This window comes from Tympanuchus pallidicinctus, unplaced genomic scaffold, assembly GCF_026119805.1.
Source record: "Tympanuchus pallidicinctus isolate F22 unplaced genomic scaffold, pur_lepc_1.0 scaffold25, whole genome shotgun sequence".
Classification (NCBI taxonomy): domain Eukaryota; kingdom Metazoa; phylum Chordata; class Aves; order Galliformes; family Phasianidae; genus Tympanuchus; species Tympanuchus pallidicinctus.
Window position 1 is genome coordinate 3,658,657 of NW_026294742.1, and position 21,415 is coordinate 3,680,071.

Below are 21,415 nucleotides of genomic sequence, written 5' to 3' on the forward strand. Positions count from 1 at the left end.
TTCAGCTCTCTGCATTAACCACGTGGATGCTCATCTCACACGTTCTGCTGAGCGACCCAGGGTGGCATTCCCCACAGGTCCCTGACACTGCACAACATCCAGCGGGGCTCCATGCTCCACAGACAGCAGTAGTTCCCTCAGTTCTCTGTAACAGTGCCAACTTGGATGGATTTTATAGAACACTGTTCACTCCTGCCTTCCCTGTAGGATAGATTCTGTAGTTCCTGATATGAAAATAATTCCCCCGGAGTCGAAAAGCCTTCTTTGCACTAAATGAAAACTTTCTACATACATAATTCCTCTTCTAATTATTCCCCTCTTCTTTATTTACTCTGAATCTTTATATCACTGACATGGCATATGAAAAGCCCCAATTAACATGTTTTTGCCATTGTGATAAGGGCTGCTCTTGCTACTGTGAGCAGGACAGCAGAACATGCTCAAGATTCTGAACAGATTAAGATACATGGAACAATTAAAAAACAGTGAACTCTTTGGTTATCATGCCTGGAAATTTCACTATTGCAGATAACATAACACATAACAGTTTGTGCCTGCAAGAGCTTCCCCTAGATACCACCAAGCACCAGAAATTAATTTTGGTAACCAGGTTCTCCAAGGAATTCTATGCAAGGATGATTTCCTAATCGCCCACGTGCATTACTTGCAAATCAATTTTAACTTCCATTCAGAAAAAGCAGAAACAAAAAAACATTTAAAACAAGGCAAAAAATGTTATGCATTTGACATTCGAGGTGCTAGCTTCAGTACAGTGAAGTTTTAACTGGCCATAAAACAAATAATTTTGGTCAGGTCCAGATTACTTCCAAGCCAATTTTCTATTTCATCCATTTTTTGGATGCCAAGTGTGCTCTCCTGAGTGACAAACAGCAAGGATCTTAGAATAGGAAGGAAAACACCTTGTTTCCTTCCTGTGTTCAAAGAGCATCAGCGCACTATTTTGGTTTCTCTAATCCAGCTTTTAGGTCTCCTGAACAGAGCCAATGAATTAGACCTACTGAAACTCAACAGGAGCAGAGTATTGATCCAAGTAACAGGTTGTTTCTTGGAATACTGCAGCTGAAACAGGCAGATTAAGAGCTATGCTAAGTGCCAAAACCCACTGCGTTTCACAGACAAAACTCATATGAAACAAAACAAGGTCTGAAACTCAGCAACTGAGATTTAAGTATTTCTTGTACCAATTTCACAGCACCGATCAGCAATCAAACAAAAAGCCATCGTCAGCCCGTTTTGTCTCTGCTGGGGGAACTATTGAACACAAGAAAGCTGCTGTCCCACAAACCTGCCAAATTAAATAAGACTAATAGTGAATAAGAATTTAATAACAAAAAAAAAACCATCCAGAAAACACTCTAAGAGAAATTTAGGATGCAGAACTGCTGGTTTTGAACAACCTCAAAATAAGCTCACTGCTTTGTTTACACACAGGGGCCCTGGAGAGGTGTGGACTACAGAGGGATCAGTAACACGGCAGGTTTCAACAGCAGATCCTTCTGATAATCATAGAGGGGGAAAAAATGGAGGGGGGCAGGGACTAACATCTGGTAATGCTTTTCAATAAATGAGTTTCCCACAGGCAAATCAAAGCAAAAAAGAAGTTGACCACCTGCTGCCACGTAAACCAACTTCAATTCATCATATGCTTTCTCCAAGAGACAAGATTTGGTTTCAGCATGTGAGAGAACAGATCAGAAGGGATGCAGCCATGATTACACCCCTCCACCACACCGGTCTGTGTACAGTATTTAATCCTAGGACTGCAAGCAGCAGCACAGATAACTGCTGTGCTAGGAGAAAAATGCTCCCCAAGGGAGGTCAGAACATAGGAAGTCACTTTAATTAGACTCCCAGGCCACAGAGCTTTTAGAACAAAAGCTTTGCAAATTAGTTCTCCCTCATCTGCAGTAACTGCATTTGTTTTTTCCCAGCATTCATCACAATCACCTGCCCAAATGCACAGCAAAGCCTTTATTCTCTCTCTTTCTTCTTTTTCTTCTTCTTCACAGCTCCTGGTGACGCTGTGTTGTTATCTGTATGACTGCTGTCCTGTCTCTTGTGTTGTCCATTTGCAGAATCCAACCGTGGCAAATCTCTGCTGTCCTGGTCACAATCTGCTGGGTCTATTATCTTCTCTTCAGTTTTGTTCTCTCCCTTTATTTTCTTTTTCTTCTTTTTCTTCTGTCTGTGCTCCACATAACCCTGACACGTATTCTGGCTGGAATCCTGGGACAGTGCAGGAAAAGCACTTTGCTTCAGAATGTCTGCTGCTGACACAGCAGCCTCCTGGTACTTTTGCCACTCTTGGTCACTGTCTGAGTCACTAGAAAGGTAATGAAAGGGAAGGAAATTATGCTACATGTTTGCCTTGAATTCATCCAAAGCATTGAAAGCAGAACTATCTAAGATCAGAACAGGGAATGAACAGTTAGTGGATCCAGGATTCCAATGCTTACAGTCAGCATTTAAAATTGTTTACATCTCCTATTTGTATTATTAAAAAAAAAAAAAAAAAATAGAAAGAAAAGAAAGAAAAGAAAATGGCTGTTTTCAAGTATCAGTCACATAAACACACCACTTAAGCTCTTCAACTTTCTAATCCCACGGGAGAGTTTCTGCTGCCTCTGAAACATGAAAACAAGGGCTGGAATCGCACTTGAGGAGCAAAGCAGCTGACAGCACCTCACCTGGAACAAGGCGGCCGTCTCCTCCTTGGGGCAGGGCTTTGCTCTGATTGCCCACAGCCTCCTGGGACAGAGGAGGAGAAGAGGCGAAAACCTAAAATATGTATTTAGAAAGGAATTTTAGCCAAAATACGGAATAAGTGAGAGCAATCCACAACAGTCTCCCTAGGAAAGCCTGCTGCTGTTAACAGATGGCTATACTTGGTAACAATCATCTGTCAGTCTGCAGAGTTAGGACACAACAGTCACAACAAGGAAACGGCCTTTACTGATGCTAAGAAACCCTGTGCTAGTGCTCTTCAGCCAGTAAAGAGCTAGAACTACAACTGGCACCAGACAGGATCCATCTCACTTGCTATTATTTGATTAACTGCATCAGCAAATGGCCACGACTTGGACGTGACACGACTAGGACTCACCATCATCTCCACAGTCAGACTGCTGCACACGAGCTGGTGAAGGTCCTGATGAATCCTTCAAGACAGTGATGAAACTAAACAGAAAACTCTGGTTAGATGTTAGATAGGTTTGTACAAACTGAGCTAAAATTGGAAATTCATAGGAAACGAAGACCAGGGTGCTGTTATGGTTTCTTTTTTTTTTTTTAGTGAAGTTTCAATTCCCTGCTTGCAGAGCAGACCGTGCCTCCTCCCCTCAGCAACATATGCCACAAGAATGACAGTTCTAAAAGCCAACTTTAAACACCAGGAATTCCAGTTCCAAGGGTGATATTTACACACATAATAAAGACAGCAGCAGGCCCAGACAGATGCATACTGCCAGTAAAATCCTGAACTGCGTACAGCTTTAGGGTGCAAGAGAGGAAGGTTCTTATGTTTGCCTTTAAATGATGATATGGTACCCAAATTCTTCTTCTTCCTCTCTACAATGCACTTACAACCGAGGTAAATGTAGACTGGCAGTGTTGCACAGGAAGTCATTACCAGAAGGACACAACAGGTGAGCCAAATTAGTTCACAGAATATTGGAAGTTTGCATTAAATGCAGAAATGAAGGAATTGAGAAGAAAACAATTTCTCCAAGTTGCACTCAAATCTTTAATTTCTTGCTTTTAGCACACAGAAGCATCACTGCACTCTACCCATACAACAAGCCTTTTTAGTATGACATGCCAATACCTGTCCAGCATTGCTCCCAGTTTCTTTGCAACGTGTGCTCTGAACTCTGGTGTGGTCTGTAGCTCATTTCCATCCTCATCATGGTCATTCACCTCACGTCTGTTTAAAATAAAATAATGATCACCTCCTTCAAGAGCAATAACATCCAATACTCTCACTCAAACAGGAGCCAGGGGGCTGTAAAATCTCCTACCCTGCAGTAACTAATTCATGTTGAGTTGATAAGGGACAACTGCCAAGTAAAGCAGAAGAGCTCAACAGTTCAGTTCCTAACAATGAGCTAAACATCGTGCAGCCACCTCCCTGAAAGTAATAGGATGATTTTCTCATTGAAATAGCCTGCAAAAGCAAACAAATGATGGCAGGACACCCCTTCTCTGGTAGGAGCTTCTTGAGTACATTGCCACAATTCACGCAAAATCTGTGCCAGGAGAAAGGATGGCACTGAGCTGCAAGGCTGACAGCTTTTGAAACCAAGCCTGCAGAAATGCTGCAAGCTTACACAGCTCAGCACTCCCTTTGTTACAAGGCACTTAATTCAGACACTGCTTTCCCACCCAACAAACGATTTGCTTTGCAATCACATTGTTATTATTTGCCCTTCTGTATATAACCCTCCATTCTTTAAATGAGAAGTTTTGTGATTAAAAAAAAAACATAACTATTAATTTTTGCATGGCAGGGGCATGGAAGAATTAGAGCTTTTCTGACAACTTGAACTCATGCTGAAACTGCCAGCAGACATTTATTTTCAATTGCTTTTGCTTCACTGTTAGAGAGATGAGGAATATACTTCCAAAATAACTTCATTAATTTATTAGAATTAAGCATCACTGCAGATTACAATTGTACCAAAGGCCTTCCAGTGCGAGGCAACGCAAGGCATTAAGTAGCACACCTCAGGTTTTTCTTCACCAAAACACAACCCCGACGCCCGCAGAGCAATACCTTAGGCTGGGCCGAGCAGCCTGCCGCTGATCCTTTGGAAATCCGCCTGCCAAAGGAAGGACTACGTGAGAAAGAGCTGCGGACAGAGCCCGGCACAAGCAGGGCACAGCCCGGCCACCGGCCACCGCCTCGCCCCTCACCGCCTCGCGGCTCCGCCCGCCCCGCCGCCTGCTGCTTCGCGCAGTCCCAGGCCGCCTCCCGGAACCGAGCTGCCGCCCCGCCGCTGCTCTCCGAGTCCGAGCTGCTGTCCGTGCTCGTGCCGTTCCTGGGCGCCGCCATCTTGGAGCCGCAGAGCATGCCGGGCGCTGTAGTCCGCCGGTCCGCCGGTCCGCCGGCCGCGGGGCATGCCGGGCGCTGTGGTCCCGCGGCGCGGCGCCCCACGAGATGGCCGCGGCTGGCGGCGCGCGCCGCCCTTTCGGAAGTGCTCTACCGGGACCGCGGCTCGCGTCCGTCCGACGCCCCGCAACTGCTGCCGGGTGCGGGTGATGCGGTGCCTGCGTTCTCGGCTGTAACAGCACGCACAGGTAGAGGGTGAACACAGACCGATGGTGTCGGAAAGACGGCGTCGCTTTTGTGCTTTTAGAAACAGGCAGGACGCTTGGCAGTAAGGATCGAGGGAGGCGGCCCAAGGCTCTGCCCGTCGGCACGGAGGGACGCGTTTCGGGCATAAGTGGTTTCCCACCTCTTTGGTGCTGTATTGAAAACTGAAAACTGAAGTGAGCCGGAGGTCTTGGAAACTGCTCCTCTTATGGGACAAAGGCAAAAAGCCACAGATAAATGGGAACTCTTGCATGGCAATGTCAAGGAACAGCATTTCCAAATGCGATTTAATACTGAATTAAGGTACAATTATGTTGAAAATACTTGTAAAATGGAGACTTGATGAGAAAAGTGCTGATGTGAAAATTACTGCGTTGGATTCTTCATCTATGTATCTCTTTGCTAAGAGAATTCTAGGAGGGGCTCTATACACAGCATAAATATTTGGAGCCATAAGTATGGTGTGAGCCTCGTGACTTAGGTCATGAAAAGTGATGAAATCCAAGTCATTTATTCTCATGCCCATCATGAGAGTGAAGCAGCAGCCAGCCTATGGGGTGTCTTGTCCACATCTAATCAGTTAGTGGCTGCCAGCTACACTGAAAAACGACGCACATAACACCATGAGAATACACATAAACAGCACCTCCCCATTACAAAGGTGATGCTGACTTCTTTGAAAGCTGATTTCCTTGCTCAGCAAGGCAAGTATCCCCTGGCATCACTTAAAGCCATTCAGTTTACATTCACTGTCACTGGCAGAGAGTTACTGAGTGTTCCGTGTATGTTCCCCACCTGAATACTATTTCAAGTAAATTTGTTCCTGTTAACCTTATCTTAAACAAGATTAACATTTACATTCTGTTCTTGTACACCATTCTTTCCACTCATTCAATCTTACTGATTCTCCATCTCTGGATCTTTTCCATTTTAAAAAGAAATTGGAACAAGGGAAAGAAGCAGAATGAAGGAACTGTAAATAAAGCATTATAGAAATTCATAATTATATTTAATTCTTCTGAGGTATAAAACATAAAGAGTTAAAATGAACACTGGGGATTGAAAGTATTCCCTGGCTATGTTGAATACAGCATTGCTTCTTTCCAGGCTACTTTTGTTATCATAAAATACCCAAATAATAAAGACTATTCTGAGCATTGCTCTTACTTGTGATTATAAAACCCCAAACAACTTCACTTATACTGAAATGCCTTTGACTGTAGACTTACATGCTGACTACTCTAAGCTGGTCCAAATTTCAGAAGTTTATCCTTCTTTTAATCAGCATCTGGAGGATACATTTACGCTTCTGGGGTCCCATTAACCTCTCACTCACTTGATACTATATTGAGATGCCAAATTTTTGCTTACATGCTGAAGCTGTGCCAAGCCATGCTGCTTTATCTTCTCAGCTAAGGAAATGTTCACAGGCAGCAAACACACAGCTAGTGTTGCTAGGACAGCTTCACAGAGCCTGTCCTAGGCCACAGGCACTGCTGCTTTTGGACGTGAGCTTCACCAGCACCACAGCTACAAGTTTCCCACTGCAGTACACCAAGTGTGTGGCAGTTCTGGCAGTGCTGCTGGATCACTACGTTGATACAAGCTTTACCGAGCCGATGTGCTACTGGAAGCAGCACGAAGGCTCAGCACAGCGTGCTTTTGCACTGAGCAATTCCCAGCTGGCACATCTGGACCTGCCGTGAGACCTGCGTATTCCCAGGCCTCAGACAGCATCCCTGGTCTCTGTAAGAAAGGCTCCTTCGGCATTAAGCCCCACTGAATACCTTCACTCCCTTAGCTCGCCTCTAGTGGGAGGGCACTGGGATTCGGGCTGGGATTCCCCGCACCGTCAGGTGCACGCAGAGCCGCAGTGCTGTCACGGCAGCGTGTGCCCGGCAGGGACAGAGCCCGGAGGTGCCGCCTCGGTGCCTCTCCCAGCTGACAGCTCCTCAGCGCCGGGCCCGTCCTCTCCTCCTCAGTTTCTCACAGCTAAATAAATTCCTCCTCAACGCTCTTTGCTCCCTTCTCGGAGCAGCTCTTGCTCAGACCGCGGCACTCCGCACCCCTTCGCGCAGCCTCGCCTCCGCTTTCCTTTCTCCTCCGCTCCGCTCGGACGTTCTCTGCCGCGGATGACGCGCAGCCCGCGCTCGTCGCAGCGGGAGGCATCGGGACACAGCGCCCGGCGACGAACGGGCTGCGGGGAGAGCAGAGCCGAAAGTCACACGGGGAGCCGAGGCGGCGCTACGCGGCGGCTGAGCCGGCTGTGCTCCCGGCGGTGCGGCCGGGACAGCTTCGGGACGGCTCGGTGGGAAGCTCCGTAGGACGGCACGGTGGCACAGCTCGGTGCGGGCGGAACGCGGCCCCGCGGAGCGGCAGCGATAGGCCGGTCCCTTCCGCCGCGCCGCGCTTCCGGGGCGATCAGGTGACGGCGGCCGCGGGCAGGGAGCGGCTCTGCGGATCGCCGAGAGCGCCGGTGAGCACGGGCGGGCGGGTCTGGGTTCGGGTCCGGATTCGGGTTCGGGCCCGGCTGGAGGCCAGGGGGCGGGGGGAGCCGAAGACGGGACGCGGCGGTTCCGGAACGCGAGGATCGGGCCGGTTCGTCACCGGGGCGACCCGGAAGGCCGGAGCCGTTCGCGGCCGTTGTGACCGACCGGGACGGGGGGCGCCTCGGCAGCCTCGGCCCCCGGGCCGGTGTCGGCAGCGCGGGGTGGGTCCGGCACGGATTTCGCTCCGCTCCGCCGGGCCCGCGGCGCCGCCACTCCTGCCCGACCTCCGGCCCCGCCGCCGTGCCGGGCCCGCGGCCGCCTGACGGCGCTCGGTGGCGGAGCTCCGTGCTTCCCAGGCCGCGTCCGGAGTCCGCAGCGCAGCACCGCTGGCCGCTCCCGCCTGGCTGCGGGCCGGGCCGCCAAACAGCTGCCGAGTGCCTGCTCTCGTTGCCCCGCGCTTACCGAACCGCGGCCCCGTTCCTGTTTGCTCACGTAGCGCTGCTAACGCGGTCAGCCTGCTTACAGATCGTTCGGTGTTTTACGTAACACCAGGCCAGCAGAACGCTCGCTCCTTTACCCAACTGCTTCTATCGGTGTTCTTTCTTGTTTAATTTTCCCCTTTAGACTTATTGGTAAGAGAAGAAAATCTTTGTTTCGACATTCCTAGGACGTTTTCTCAGAGTATCACATTTCTGTGGAACGACTTATAAAGGAGAATTACATAGTTGCTTTTCTGCCAGCTTGTCTCAGCGTGGCACAGTGGTGAGGTGCACTGGTGAGCTGTGTTGGCTTCTTCCAGCTGCCCACAGTGCTGTTCAGCAGGGCTGTACCCCAGCAGCGCCTGTCATGCAGCCCTGTGTTGCAGAATCCCAATTAACAAAATGAGGCCAAGCGAGGGCACGCTGCTCTGTCAGACAAATGGGTGCTTCTGAACGGTCAGATGATGGCACAGATTTGGATCCCGGGGCTTTATGGTGCGTGGTGCTGCCTGGGTTATGGGAAGTGAAAAGGTGGATTTACAGGGACTGTTTCAAAAGGGTTAAAATATCTAAGTGGTGCAGAGTAAAAATGTAACAAGATATAAAAGTGCCTTTAATGATTAACAGCGTGCCTTCAGTCACGTATCTGCTAACATCTACCTTAAAATGACTGTCAAGAAGTAAACGTACCTTTTTCTGGACGCTGCCAACGATTATCAGCTCAGATCATCTGTGGCTTTTACTTGAAGTCCAGACAGCTGTAACAGGTTAAGAATCAGATTTCTGTTAACCCTATGAACGAGAAGTATTTATATAAATTCTGCCAGTATTTTTGATAGGAATTCTGATGTTAATTTTCCTTTTCTGCAACATATGTATCCAAAAAAATGATATTACCACTGCAGTAATGGGAAAAACTGACACATCTTCCTTTCCATTAAAACAGCAGGAAGTGGACAAACTAAATCAGAGCTTGTTTCAGAAATGAATGAAGGCTGGATTGTTTCAGAAGTCCCAGATAAAATAAGATTCATAAGCAAAAAAGGGTGGAAAAGCGTCTTTCTCATCGAATTTAAATTTAACAATGCAGTATTTCATTGTTATGTGTTAGATGTTGGGAAAAGAAACAAGTTTCAAGTTTTATCAGTAAACCAACCAGTCCTATGGCCTCACTGTTTTTTGTTTTGTTTTGTTTTTTCCCCTTACTGCTTACAAAAGATTAGAAATGAAATACTTAAAACATTCTGATGGTGTAGTGCTCTGAACATATATTCTGTAGCTGTTTCACTCTAATGACATCAGCTTCTCTCTGTCTCTGTTCAATTATTGTTCACCTACTCTGCTCTGTTTCCAATGGAATATTTTCTGTGTTTTAACTTACAATGGAAACTCTCCCAGTCTGTCTTGAACAGCTTCTCTTGTATTTCTAGAGTAAGGTCAGTGTATTTTAGCAAACAGTCACTTTGTGAGCCCAGAGATACGGTCTTTTACAGTATCCATCGGGCTTACATTTACTAGTGTGCAGCTCCTCCCGCTATATTTACAGATTCGTTTTTGAGGGATTTGAGTAACATTCCTTACTGCCTGTCAGTGACATTTTTATTACTACACAGACTGGTTTCCCACACTTACTTCCTTCAGGGTCCACCTGCTGCTCTCAGTTGCCATGGATCGCTCAGGTCTTGGTGCACCATCTGCTTCTTGGAGCTCCGGCTCCAGCTCTGCCAGCTGCGCTTGCAGTTTCAGCACCTCGCTGGGAGTCCTGCTGGATCCCTAAACATTTACCTTCATTTCCATGTCTTCGCCTCCCGCCAGGCTTTCTTCAGTTGAGGAAGATTGCTGAAGCTGGCTTGCTTCATAACCGTTCACCTGTTGGCACTCTTGGTGCTCTGGATGCAGTGAATGCCAGTGATTCTGTGGCTTTTGGAGCAGCCTGTTGGGATATTATAGGGGTTATGATTACAGTGAAATAAACAGCTGGTATAAATGGCTTATAATTAGCAAAGGCAGTAATTTCCTGCAAATATATAGAGAGCAAAACAAAAAAGAAAAATAAGATCTTTGAATGCTTGCAGTTGGATCACAGCTGATTTTTATGTGCTTTCACTTGTTTGCAGCTCGTGCTCCTAGGGTTGATTTGGAGAGCTGATCAAAGATGAGGGTTTAGCAAACCTAGACTGGCATCTGTCCGGTCATTGCTCTCTAAATTCTGTTTGCTTAACCCCAGAAGTTGTAGAATGTGCCAGTGCACTCGCAATCTTCATCCTGAGCTCTAATTCAGACAGAAAACAGGGTCTGTTTGGCCTGCTGTGTGTCACCCTTCCAAGTTCTTGGAGGTTAACTTGGAGGGAGCCTTGGAGTTTAACTAGGCTCAGGTGCCATTTCAAGAGTTTGCAGTTTGTTTGACATTTGGAACAAGTTGAATTTGCAGTTGAACTCCTACTTGAGCATTGAGACTGCATTGCAAGCAATGCAGCACACAGTGAGTGCACGTTTTAGTCACTCAGTGCCACTTCAGCGTGCATCTTTGTAAGCGTGCTGTGTGCTTTGCAGGTGGACGTGGACAGCACTTGCTGTGGACCTGGTTATGTTAAACAGCAGTCCATAGGGAAGAGGAAAGCACTGTGAAGGTTTTTCAGGATAACATTATTTATTTTTTATTGTTGCATTTTGATATATTTTCGACAGTTCAAATCATTTAAATTCTAATAGGTTATCAAGCTCAGTAAGCCTATGGAGAAAGAATTAGGAGAGGATTCCAGGGCAGAGTACCATAGACCTTCTAGGAGAGAAAATTCATTGCCTGTCACATTGTATGATTTCAGTCCTTTTTTGTCTCAGCTGTCTTTATTCCATTGCAATAATGATATCCTTATGGATTTCTCAGTGTATTTCTTCATAAGTTGCTGTTGGTCTTTGTTTGTTTGTTTTTTAATTGTTTTTCTCACAGTTACTAAGGGCTGTGAGTTGGTTGTTTTGGGTTTGTTTTTGGTTGTTTTTTCCATCAGATGTTAGTGAAGGTGAAGATATTATCTGTGTATTTCTGGTGTTAAAGATAGGGCATTGAATTTGGAGAAAAGAACATTGCTTCCCACATGAGTACAGAAGTTAACTTATTTAACTTGTGCATGGTTCCCTTTTGTGCCCAGGTGTGAGGACCAGGCATCTCTTGTGCCTGTTCCATAAAATCATGGTGATGTTTCATGTTTTGAACCCTTTGGTTTTAGGAAGACTTTGTTAATGTTGATATTAATTGCCAGCACATATGGATAGGTCTGAGTTGGGAAGTTTTCAAGCATTACTGAGCAAGACAGATGGGAGCTACCAACAGTTCTGGTAGTAGGGATGTGTGAAAACTCTAGGCTTCCTTACTGTGTTGTTTGTCATCTGGCAGCGTTTTCATCTGCTTGGAGCTACCATGAATGTTAATTTAGTACAATGCAGGACCTTGCTGCTGAGCTCACTGAAATGATGGTGTGAAATGCTAAGCAGTGCTGAAAGCAGTGTGTGTTAAAGTGCAGCATCTGTGAATGCTGAGCTGCCCTTCTGGGACGCTGTGCAAAATGATGTAACTGAGTGAAAAGGCTCTGCAGGAATAAATCTCATCTTCTCCCTTGTTGTAGCTCAGTGTCACCACAGCAGAACTTTCATGAGGCTTGTGTATGAAGCTTACTTCACTGCGTGGTTGGATTGTGTTGTATGGAAAAGGGTTTTGACTGTAACAGCTACAGATACTGAGGTTTTATTTTGCTGTCCTGAGCCTGTGCTTCAGCACTGCTACAAAGAGGGAACACTTAAGGAAGCTTTGAATGTTTCTGGGGTAAGTTTGCAAAGTATTTAGCTTCTGAAAAATTCAGGTTCCCCTTTTCAAATGCTTTACTGTTTGTGCTTTGGCAGAAGGTTCAGATAGTCGCCTGCTTCTCTCTCACAGCCTATTCTAGGTGTTCACATTCCTGCAACAGAGAAGTTGTTGCTACTGAAGTAAAAGAAATGGTGTCTTTGACAAATATGATGATACTAAAGAGAGCTGAAAGCGTGTCAGTTCAGTAATTTCTACGTTGCTGCTATGATTGTCAGAAATGTTTGATTGCTCTGCAGTATGACTGGGTGAGCTCATCTTTCTCTCAGCAAATGGCACTTATGAGAAAATACGATGGCTTTGTTTTGACTGTGGACCTCAGTTTCTTGTCACTAAGTTTGAGATACAGGCCATGTGATAAGTCAGGTCCTACTGCAGGATTTTAAAGTAGCTTAGCCAAGGGAGATCTTTTTTTAGAAGCTACATTAAACTAAAACCATCAACAATAGGATTCAAGTGCTTCTTAGGTAAATTACTGCTAGTTTGAATAAGGACAAGAACGCAATGCTATAATGCCAATAATGTGGGTATTTTTTTCCCTTTCTCACTGTTAGGATTCCAACAGGAAAATTTTCTTGCTCTTGTGTCTGGGGAGCTCCTCAGGATGGCAAGTAAAGGACCTACAACTTCTGCATCAACAAAGAGCTCCAGTGCTGGAGGGACCAGTGGCAGCAGCAGCAGTAATGGTGCTGGGGACAACACTAATCAGGACAACACTTTTGAGTGTAACATCTGTTTAGACACTGCCAAGGATGCAGTTATCAGCTTGTGTGGACATCTCTTCTGGTAAGCACACAAGTCCCCACTGATAAACAGAACACCGTGCATCTCTGTGATCACCTTCTGTTTGTAATCCTATTGAATAAAAATTAGTTTTTGTCTTAAAGTAAGGACCGTGGGTTTGGGTTAGAAGCAGTTTGGGTTTGCCTCAGCACTGTTTTTATCTTTTAAATGCCCATGTTCCAGGAAGGAAGTTTTTTGCATCTTAAACTTTTTATACCTTCTTTTGTAAAAGCAAAGCCCTTTAGAAGTTGATTGGTTACGTTTGTTATTTGCTGTGTGCTGGCTGGGCTACCATAGATACCTTTTTCACACCTAAATTCCTTACAGTTTAAAATTCCTTACATACTTACAACCCCATCTGACAGCAGGTTCTAGATGCCAAATTGCAGTCTTTTCTTTTGAGGGAACGTGCTTTTCCATGTGATCTGCTTCTCTTTTCCATCTCAGCTTCTTATTTAGGTAGCATGGTCTAGAATACACTCTTGAACATTAAAATGCTATGAAAATTGACATGGGTAATTTGTTTTATACAGCAGTTTAAATTATGCTCATTAATTAAACGAGGCCTAAAAGAGCATTTCTTTTCTGTGCTAATGTATGTAATGTCTAAAGGTACAGGTCTTTATTCTAAAGGAGATGGGAATTAATTTGCTGAAGTCATATTAAGATTAAACTATTGGAAGGTCTGCTATCACGGAATGGAGCTTAAAGAATAGAACCTTAAAGAATAGAATGCATCTTGTCTGAACAGTGTTGCAAAGGCCACTCTGGAAGCAGATGGCTGCTGAGCAGTTGTAGCTTCTGTTTCTTTTCTTTCCTTTGGGTACTTCAGTTGCTGTGTTAATTTAAGCTCAGGAATAGTTCTGTATAATGGGGAGCAAACTGGATCTCACAGCTGGCCCTGTTTTAAGCAACAGATTAGACAGGAGGCAGCCTGAGGTCCATTCCAGCCTCAATTATTCCACAGTTCTACGGAAGTGCCCAATGTTTTAACATTTAACAGATGACTCTCATGAATTCTATTAAGATCCTGGAGTCTCATTACTGGCAATTTTCTCATTTGCATCTTAACTCAGGGATATCTTTCTATGAGATCGGAAAAGAACATTTGCAGTAAATACCACAAGATGAATTCAGCCTTTGTCTGGGGCTTTGGTGTAGGTGAATGTAGCAGGAATTAAAGGTGATGTGGAGATGATCATGTTAGCAACGTAGTTAAATTGCATAACCTGGAGATCGGGCTTGGGCTGTGCTTTAAAAATTGCTTTAATGGGAGGTTATGGAACTGGACAAACTGGATTCCAAGGTTCTGTTGTCTCTAAGCTGTGTTATCCGGGGTGCACTTTATACATTAGTGAGATCAAGATGTGAGTAACTAATTATATTCACACACACTCCCCCTTTTTTTTTTTTTCCTTCTCTGTGATCAAATTGTCCTGGGAACGCTCACAGCTGGCCTTGTTTACACCAGGTAAGAAAGGTTTCCTTTTGCATTGTCTTTCATCAGCTCCAATGACTCAGTGAAGCCCTTGGTTCTCTGGAGTATCCTCCCCCCTTTTCAGATGCACTTCGTTTTTTCCAGGACAACTGCAACATGCACAAGAACTTGCAATCTAGACTTTCAGCATAAAGAAAACTTAGATTCTCTTCTGCTTACTTCCCACATTTCAGTTTCTTACCCAATAGGTATTGCTGGTTTTGGTAGGAGAGTTACTGTAGGCAGTTCATGAAGGCTTAGTTTGTAGCCTTAAATGCTGAATGTCCTTCTTGCTGCAAATGTAAGTTTTACCTTGTGGTGCCATTATAGAAGAGGATGATAGGATGTGCAAGGCCTTGGCTTATGCAAAGCTGTTGGTACTGCTTATTTCCTTGCATTTTTCCAGTGCAGTTCTAATGGTGTACACATCTGCAAGTGGATTGTGGCAGAGCAATAGCCAAAATGGCAATGCTTTAATGGAGAGTACTTACTATTTGGTGCAACATTTTGCTGTAGCTTTCTGATAGGTTCCTAAAATCTGTCTGGCTACAAATTAGGTCTGTATGTTGTTTTCATGGTTCTATTAGCTTTCTTATAATTTTTCCTTTTTTTATTTTAGTGGTTAGAAACCAGGCCAAACAGACAAGTGTGCCCTGTTTGCAAAGCAGGAATCAGTCGAGATAAAGTTATTCCTCTGTATGGAAGAGGCAGCACTGGACAACAGGACCCCAGGTAATAAACAGAAATACAACGATCTGTGTGACAACTGCTGGGGTTTAAGGTGAAACCACCGAAGTGTTGGATTCACAGTGTGACATGATGTCAAAAGACTGATAGAAATGACAGTTCTGCTAAATAATTCTGGCTTTTTTAGGGTTTGGATTTACATTCCTTATTTGACTGGCAATTTATTTTAATTTGTTGTTAATTAACAGTTAGAAGTAGTAGACTTCAATGGATGTTATTTGACTGGAGAGGCTTATATAAAATGTTCATGGACTTCATTGTTGATCCCCTGTTTCCAGCCTTTGCAATGGAATTTTTTTTGTACTGAAAAGTGCAACATCTTAGGAATGTGATCCTGAAAGTTCATGTAGCTGTTGGGTCTGTTCAGCCATGTTATTTTCAGTTTTGCTGCAGCATGGCCCTGTGAGAGCATTCTCCAAGTTTGTTCTGTGTTATGAACCAACCTATTGCAGGTATTGCTGTCTGTGTGCTTAAATTTGAGCTAATTCTACAATTTTTTGTAGAGAGAAAACTCCACCACGACCCCAAGGACAGAGACCTGAACCAGAGAACAGAGGGGTAAGGGGGAAAAAAAAAAAGAAAAGCTCAAGGAAATAGCTTGTTTTCATTGATGGTGGTGCTTATTCATCTTGGAGGACACAATGTGTGCATAAGGTCCTGTAGAGATCCCCAGAGGCTGTTTATGAATAGGTGATAGGTGCTGTGTGGCAGAAAACTCCATTCCCATAGTGCTATTTACAGTCCTAAAGAATGCAATAAATTGAATTGTGCTTGATGAAAACCCTTGTGGAATTGCTGGCAATGCTGTTCTTCATACTTGACAGCTTTCCATATGCAGTCATAAGGAATGCTTTGCTTTGAAAGTTCTATAGGATGTTGGTGTACCCTTGCATTTTAAGAAGAAAAGTAGATGTGCTTGGTGGATATGTGCAAATTTGAAGTGGGATTTGTGGTTTTGTTGAGGAGATTACATAGAATGAATGTAAACAGCAGCTGGTGTACGTTAGAGATGTGGGAGTAGCTATAGAGCAGACCACAGTGTTTTCTGGCATGATGACAGTGACCTGATGAAACGATGGTTTCATTCCAGGTAACTCAGCCCAGGGTCCTCAGAGAGCATGAGCCTCATGGCTCAAGCAAACAGCTCTACTGGGTGTGATTAAGGAACGTTTCTGTATTGTAGAGATTGGGAGCACTGCAGTTCTCTCTCACTAGGGAGTTGCTTTCTTATTAAATCATCTGCTGCCCTTGCATTCCAGCTTTTAGCTGGTGCAGTAAGTCAGGAGAGTCTCAAAGATGTAGCAGTAGTGATGCTGCCTTCCTGTTTCCTGCAAATGTAGGCCTTGTCATGCAGAGTGCTTTGCTGCCCCTGCAGTTAGCCCTTACAGCACCCTTCATAGCATAGCATCTGACAAAAGTCATGATCGAGTATCAGAGCAGAAATGTCTGGCTTTTATTACGTGAATGAAGTCATATTTGTCCTTCAATGTTTGGAGGTGATCAGAGGGGTTTTTCACAGCTGGTCACAGTTTTAATTCTGAGATCAGAAAACACTTTGCTGGATTATAGAACTCAGAGCAGTGACCCGTCCGCTTTTTAAACGTGACACAACTACTTAGATTAATATTTAGTTGATTTAAATGGTGCACTGCTTTTATACGCTAGGGTTCATCTTAATTCAGAACACTCTCTGATTTGATGTGGAATTTTAGTCTGGGGTCAATGCTGTAGCACTGTAAATCTTCTTTGGTGATTATATGCTACATCAGTTAGAATTGTGATATGATTCTCTAGTTTGTTTGGGTGTTGGCACTCTTTATAATGACCACTGCCATCCCACTGGCCGTTTACTGAAGGTTTAAATGATGCACACGTATCAAAAGATCAGTGCAGGTTATTCTCTACAGTATCTTTTTTTTATAGCTATGTGGCTAATAGCTGTTAATACAGAATTATTGATACAATTTTTAAATGTTCTGGTAATGTTGATTTTGATGTATTGTCTTACACACACTGTTTTAAATAGAAAAGGTTTATATAAACATTCCTGTTAATTTGCAGCCTTCAAGCACAAAGTGCAATTCCTACTTGTCATTTTCTCAAACTCTTGGGTTGCTGTGGTAAATGCTTTTAGCATGACAGCTTGGGAGGTATTGAACAACAGTGGCAGACTAAAAGTCTGGCTAAAAGGCAAACAGTTCTGAAATAGGCTTTAAATTATTTGTACCTTTTTTTCTCTTCTGTTGCTTTGTTCTCTGCAGGGGTTCCAAGGCTTTGGGTTTGGAGATGGTGGCTTCCAAATGTCATTTGGAATCGGGGCGTTTCCCTTTGGTATATTTGCCACAGCATTCAACATAAATGATGGGCGACCTCCTCCAGGTACCATGCATCCTTTCTGCTCAGAGTCCTATCACAAACAGATATTTTACAAACCCTTTTGTAACTTAAACAAACAACCTGTTAAATGACAAAACTTGCTGAATAGTAAAGTAAATCAGTACTGTACATGGAAATACAGGAAGAGGGAAAACATGCAGTGGAAAAACACAGTCCATTTCTGACATGTTTTGTGTGAGGGCTTATTCATATGTCACTGCTGTCTGATTTCCTGGAGTGGTCTTGCTCTCTAAAAATGAATAACCTCAGAAAACCTCTTCCCAGCTGCACTGTAGTCAAACTGAGTCTGCCTGTTTTGCACACACAAACCTACAGCCCAGGTTTTCTCTGGACTTCCTGTGCAAAAGGTGCTGCCTGGCAAATATTCTTCACTACATCATATGGTTTAGAAATCATAAGAAACAGAAGCGTGTTTTTCATGTCACGCCTGCATTGCCAAAGACCTGTGCTGCCCTTTGTTCCACCGAATTTACTTATCATTTGTAGGTCACACTTCAGTGAAAGTTTGTGTGTAGATGTGACAGAGCAAGGAAATGGAAATGTATGCTGCTCTCGTAGCCATTGTTTAACCAGCTCCTTTGTCTTCTCATCAATGGTGTCTATATGCAGGTTTCAGAGAGGCACGTCTTGAGCTTTAAATTTGCATGCTTTTCGTTAGTTCTGTTAGTCAGGAGTACACACACAGTTCTACCACTTATTTACTCAGTTATTGCACCTTGAGGGGCAGGAGCTCCCAGGTAGAGGTGGTGGTGTTCCTTAGGATGGAAACACCCGTCAGCAGTGAATGTGGCTCAGCGCTGTCCCCAGAAGTACTCTGAGCACATCTGGATGTCCTGTAGCCCTTGGAGCTGCCTGCTGCTATTAGTCATGAGCAAACTTGCCACGAGTCCTGCAGCAGGGAGCTCATGCTTCTCTTTAGTTTTCCAGCATGGATGGCCAATCTAGGGGTAGGCAGTACTGGAAGCAGCAGTTTCTTAGCAGGTGGATTTCTTGTGTATTTTATATATATGTAATGAGTGTACAATATGCAGAATATACAATATTCTAGAGAAGAGGAAGATGCTGAGCCGTGTTTTACTTCCTGTTTTCCAGCTGTTCCAGGGACTCCTCAATATGTGGATGAGCAGTTCCTATCCCGCCTCTTCCTGTTTGTGGCTCTGGTGATTATGTTCTGGCTGTTGATTGCGTAAATCGTTTCCATTATTCTGAATACTCATAGCCAGAAAGGCTACTGAAACAGTTACAAACTGCTTCCCATCCCATTTTAAACCTCCTGGTGTCTGGTTCCGTAGCTAATGACGGGTTTCAGAAATTGGTGGTACTGCAGCACAGTGAAGAATCTCACATTTTTGCACCACAGTTGGAAATTAAACATTGGTTAAAACGTATTTCAGCTCGGCTGTCTAGTACAACAGGTTCTGACCACAAACCCTGGGCCTAGCTTTGAGCTCTGCTCCTAAAAGGAGTGCTGCTTTGAAATCCTGTGCCAATCAGTTACAATAGGTTTATGTGAAAGACAGTTACCCCAAGGTAGACTGGACAGGTAAGGAAACTTCTGCAGCACCATCAGTATCTCATGCTTGGCAAACACGGTGGATCTGCCAGCGCTGTGGGTGTTACTCAGTTTCTTCAATCAACGTCCAGCCTTCTTCAGGAAATCATCTGCAGCACGGCTGAGACTCCTTGGGCACAGCATGTGATACAAACGGAACCAGGTGTGGAGACTGGTTTCTTTTCTTGCTGTTGTTTCCCACAGCAATGGAAAACTCCTGCCTGATGTGGTTAGAAGAGCTACTAATTTATGCTGCAGTTTTTTTAAAGCCTAAAGTTGCTGGAGCCAGACACTGGAAGATTCTGTGATGAAGCTGGGTGAGGTTATCGAGCAGTAGGACTTGCCTATCTGCCTCACCCAGCCCGGTTCCTCACTGACATAACAGTGTTGCCTTCCGTGGTTCTGTGCAGCAGCACTTACGGATAATCCCCTCCCATCCTTGCCACTGCAGCTCCATTTCTTTCTCCCAGGGCTGTGAGACTTTCTACACAAGATTGCAAATAAAATCCCATTAACAACCCTGAAGTTTGGGGAGAGAAAGGAGGGCATCTTCAAGTGAGATTAGAGCTAAATATGGCATACTGTAAAATCAACGCGGGAGGAAAAATGAGATCCTGCACATGCCACAGCAGGGAACACTTGGAAGAGCTTCTCTGTGCAGCCACGCATGGCTGCAACACGGCACGGAACGGCTACAGTGCAAGTCTCGTCAATATCTACCAAAGACACGAATTAGAAGTGCTGGAGGAGACCACGACCATCTCTGTGCCAAGGGGAAAATATTTCCGAAGGTGAAATGTAGCCCATTTGGAATCACGTTGGGTGTACAGCTTTAAAAGTATTCCTGATATATTTGTGTAGATTCCTTCAGAAGAGCAGACACGAGGGATTTCCTAATGAGATGAACAATTTTGATATTTCTCTGACTAGACAACTCCATTTCCTTTTTTTCTTCTATTGTTTTTAGATCGTTTTGATTCAGATCACTGCTAGTCACGATGATTTCCTGCGAGATGAATATTGTGACTTCCCTCATCATAGACGTACAAACTGACAGAGCAAATCAAGTCTTAGAAACTGTTTCCATAGTTAAGCTCGTTAACGTGTATGGTTAAAGTTGCTGGGCAGGGCACCTCTATTAACTGTAGTGGGTTATTTGTGTAAGTGTAAGACGCGACTCCGGGCAGTGGCAGCGTTCCGTGCCTCCCTGCAGCGCCCTGGGAGCCGTGCTGGATGGAGGCGCGGACGGCTCTTCTCGGCTCTTCTCTGGCCGTCGCGGGGCGGAAGCTCCGGAGGTGTCACGCCGTGTATCGCTCCCCTCGTATTCAGGCTGCACGCAGCCGGTGACGGCTCGTTCAGTGCGTTATTGCCGTTACTGTTCACTAATTTTCACTGTTGTGAAAGTGATTTAGAATTAAAAAAGAAAAAAAGAAAAAAAAAATGGTTTTATATTGATGGGAGTAAGCTGCCGTTTCTTTGTGCTTGGCGATCGAGCCGAGGAGTCCGCTTCTGCGCCGTGCCTCGGGAAGAGGGAGGCTGGAGTTCCGCTTCCCTCACAGCGGCTCGCCGGGCCGGGCCAGGTGCAGGACGACACCGCCAGACCCGCCGCTCCCGCCGCCGCGTGTGGAGAGCGGGGCCCGGGCCGCGGCCGCGCCGCGATTGGTCCTCGCCGCGGAAAGGGCGGGCTCGCTCTCTCCGACGGAGCGTGAGGGAGGCGGAGCGCCGATTGGCCTGCGGCGAGGAAGGGGGCGGAGCTTCCCTCGGGGCGTGGCGCGGCGCCGACAGAGTGGTTGGCGGGAGGGAAGGAACGGCGGCGCGAGGCTGAGGGAGGCGCGCTCCCGGCCCGGGTGTGGCGCGGCGGTGACGTCAGCGGGGCCCGAGGCCATGGCGGGGCCGCCAGGTGAGAGCTGCGGGGACGCGCGGCGGAGCGGGCGCGCCGCTCCATCGCTCGAGGCCTGCGGCGGGGCCGCGCCGCTTCCTGCCGGCGTCCGGGCGGAGCCGCGGGGTCGGGCCGCAGCGGCGCGGCTCCGCAGGCTTCCGGGCCCTCCGCGTCCTCGAGCCGCCCGAACGTTCCCCGCGGCGGTGCTGTGCTCCGCGGCGCCGTCCCGGCCCCCCCCCCGCAGGTGCGAAGCCGCGGCGGTGCTGCGTGGCGGTGCGCCGCGAGTTCCTGCGGCGGCGAAGAGTCGGGGATCGTCTGATCTCCGTGGGAGAGTGGCGGGGGGCTGCGCTTCGTCCGCTCGGACGTGACGGAGCTGCTGGCCGACCGAGCCGCTCACCGTACGGCGTCGGCACGGTTACGG

At 45.9% G+C, this 21,415-nt stretch overlaps 3 protein-coding genes across 5 annotated transcripts in view; 2 read left to right on the plus strand and 1 right to left on the minus strand.

The window, feature by feature from the left end:
* Positions 1 to 493: 493 nt before the first annotated feature.
* On the minus strand, positions 494 to 7,213 carry CUNH12orf43 (chromosome unknown C12orf43 homolog). Its single transcript, XM_052689988.1, is given in 7 exon segments — positions 494 to 2,344; positions 2,709 to 2,799; positions 3,125 to 3,198; positions 3,845 to 3,943; positions 4,793 to 4,838; positions 4,933 to 5,107; positions 5,109 to 7,213. Coding segments are annotated over 7 exon segments (1,335 nt in total). The 5' UTR covers positions 5,607 to 7,213; the 3' UTR covers positions 494 to 1,992.
* Positions 7,214 to 7,528: 315 nt separating this feature from the next.
* RNF185 (ring finger protein 185) lies at positions 7,529 to 18,951 on the plus strand. 2 transcript variants are annotated; one of them, XM_052689996.1, is made up of 7 exons: positions 7,529 to 7,808; positions 12,714 to 12,945; positions 14,395 to 14,413; positions 15,039 to 15,151; positions 15,670 to 15,724; positions 17,428 to 17,545; positions 18,656 to 18,951. In XM_052689996.1, exons 2-7 carry the CDS (start codon positions 12,764 to 12,766, stop codon positions 18,751 to 18,753), a joined length of 585 nt encoding a protein of 194 aa, XP_052545956.1. In that variant the 5' UTR covers positions 7,529 to 7,808; positions 12,714 to 12,763; the 3' UTR covers positions 18,754 to 18,951. The 2 variants fall into 2 exon arrangements, with proteins under 2 accessions (XP_052545956.1, XP_052545957.1); XM_052689997.1 differs by lacking the exon at positions 7,529 to 7,808 and adding an exon at positions 10,430 to 12,120.
* A 1,928-nt stretch (positions 18,952 to 20,879) lies between these two features.
* Positions 20,880 to 21,415, plus strand: part of LIMK2 (LIM domain kinase 2) — a 30,588-nt gene continuing 30,052 nt past the window's right edge. For both annotated transcript variants that reach the window (XM_052689540.1, XM_052689544.1), the window contains exon 1: positions 20,880 to 21,015. In XM_052689540.1, the coding sequence (XP_052545500.1) occupies positions 21,000 to 21,015 (16 nt within the window). In that variant the 5' untranslated portion in view covers positions 20,880 to 20,999. The remainder of the gene's footprint in view (positions 21,016 to 21,415) is intronic.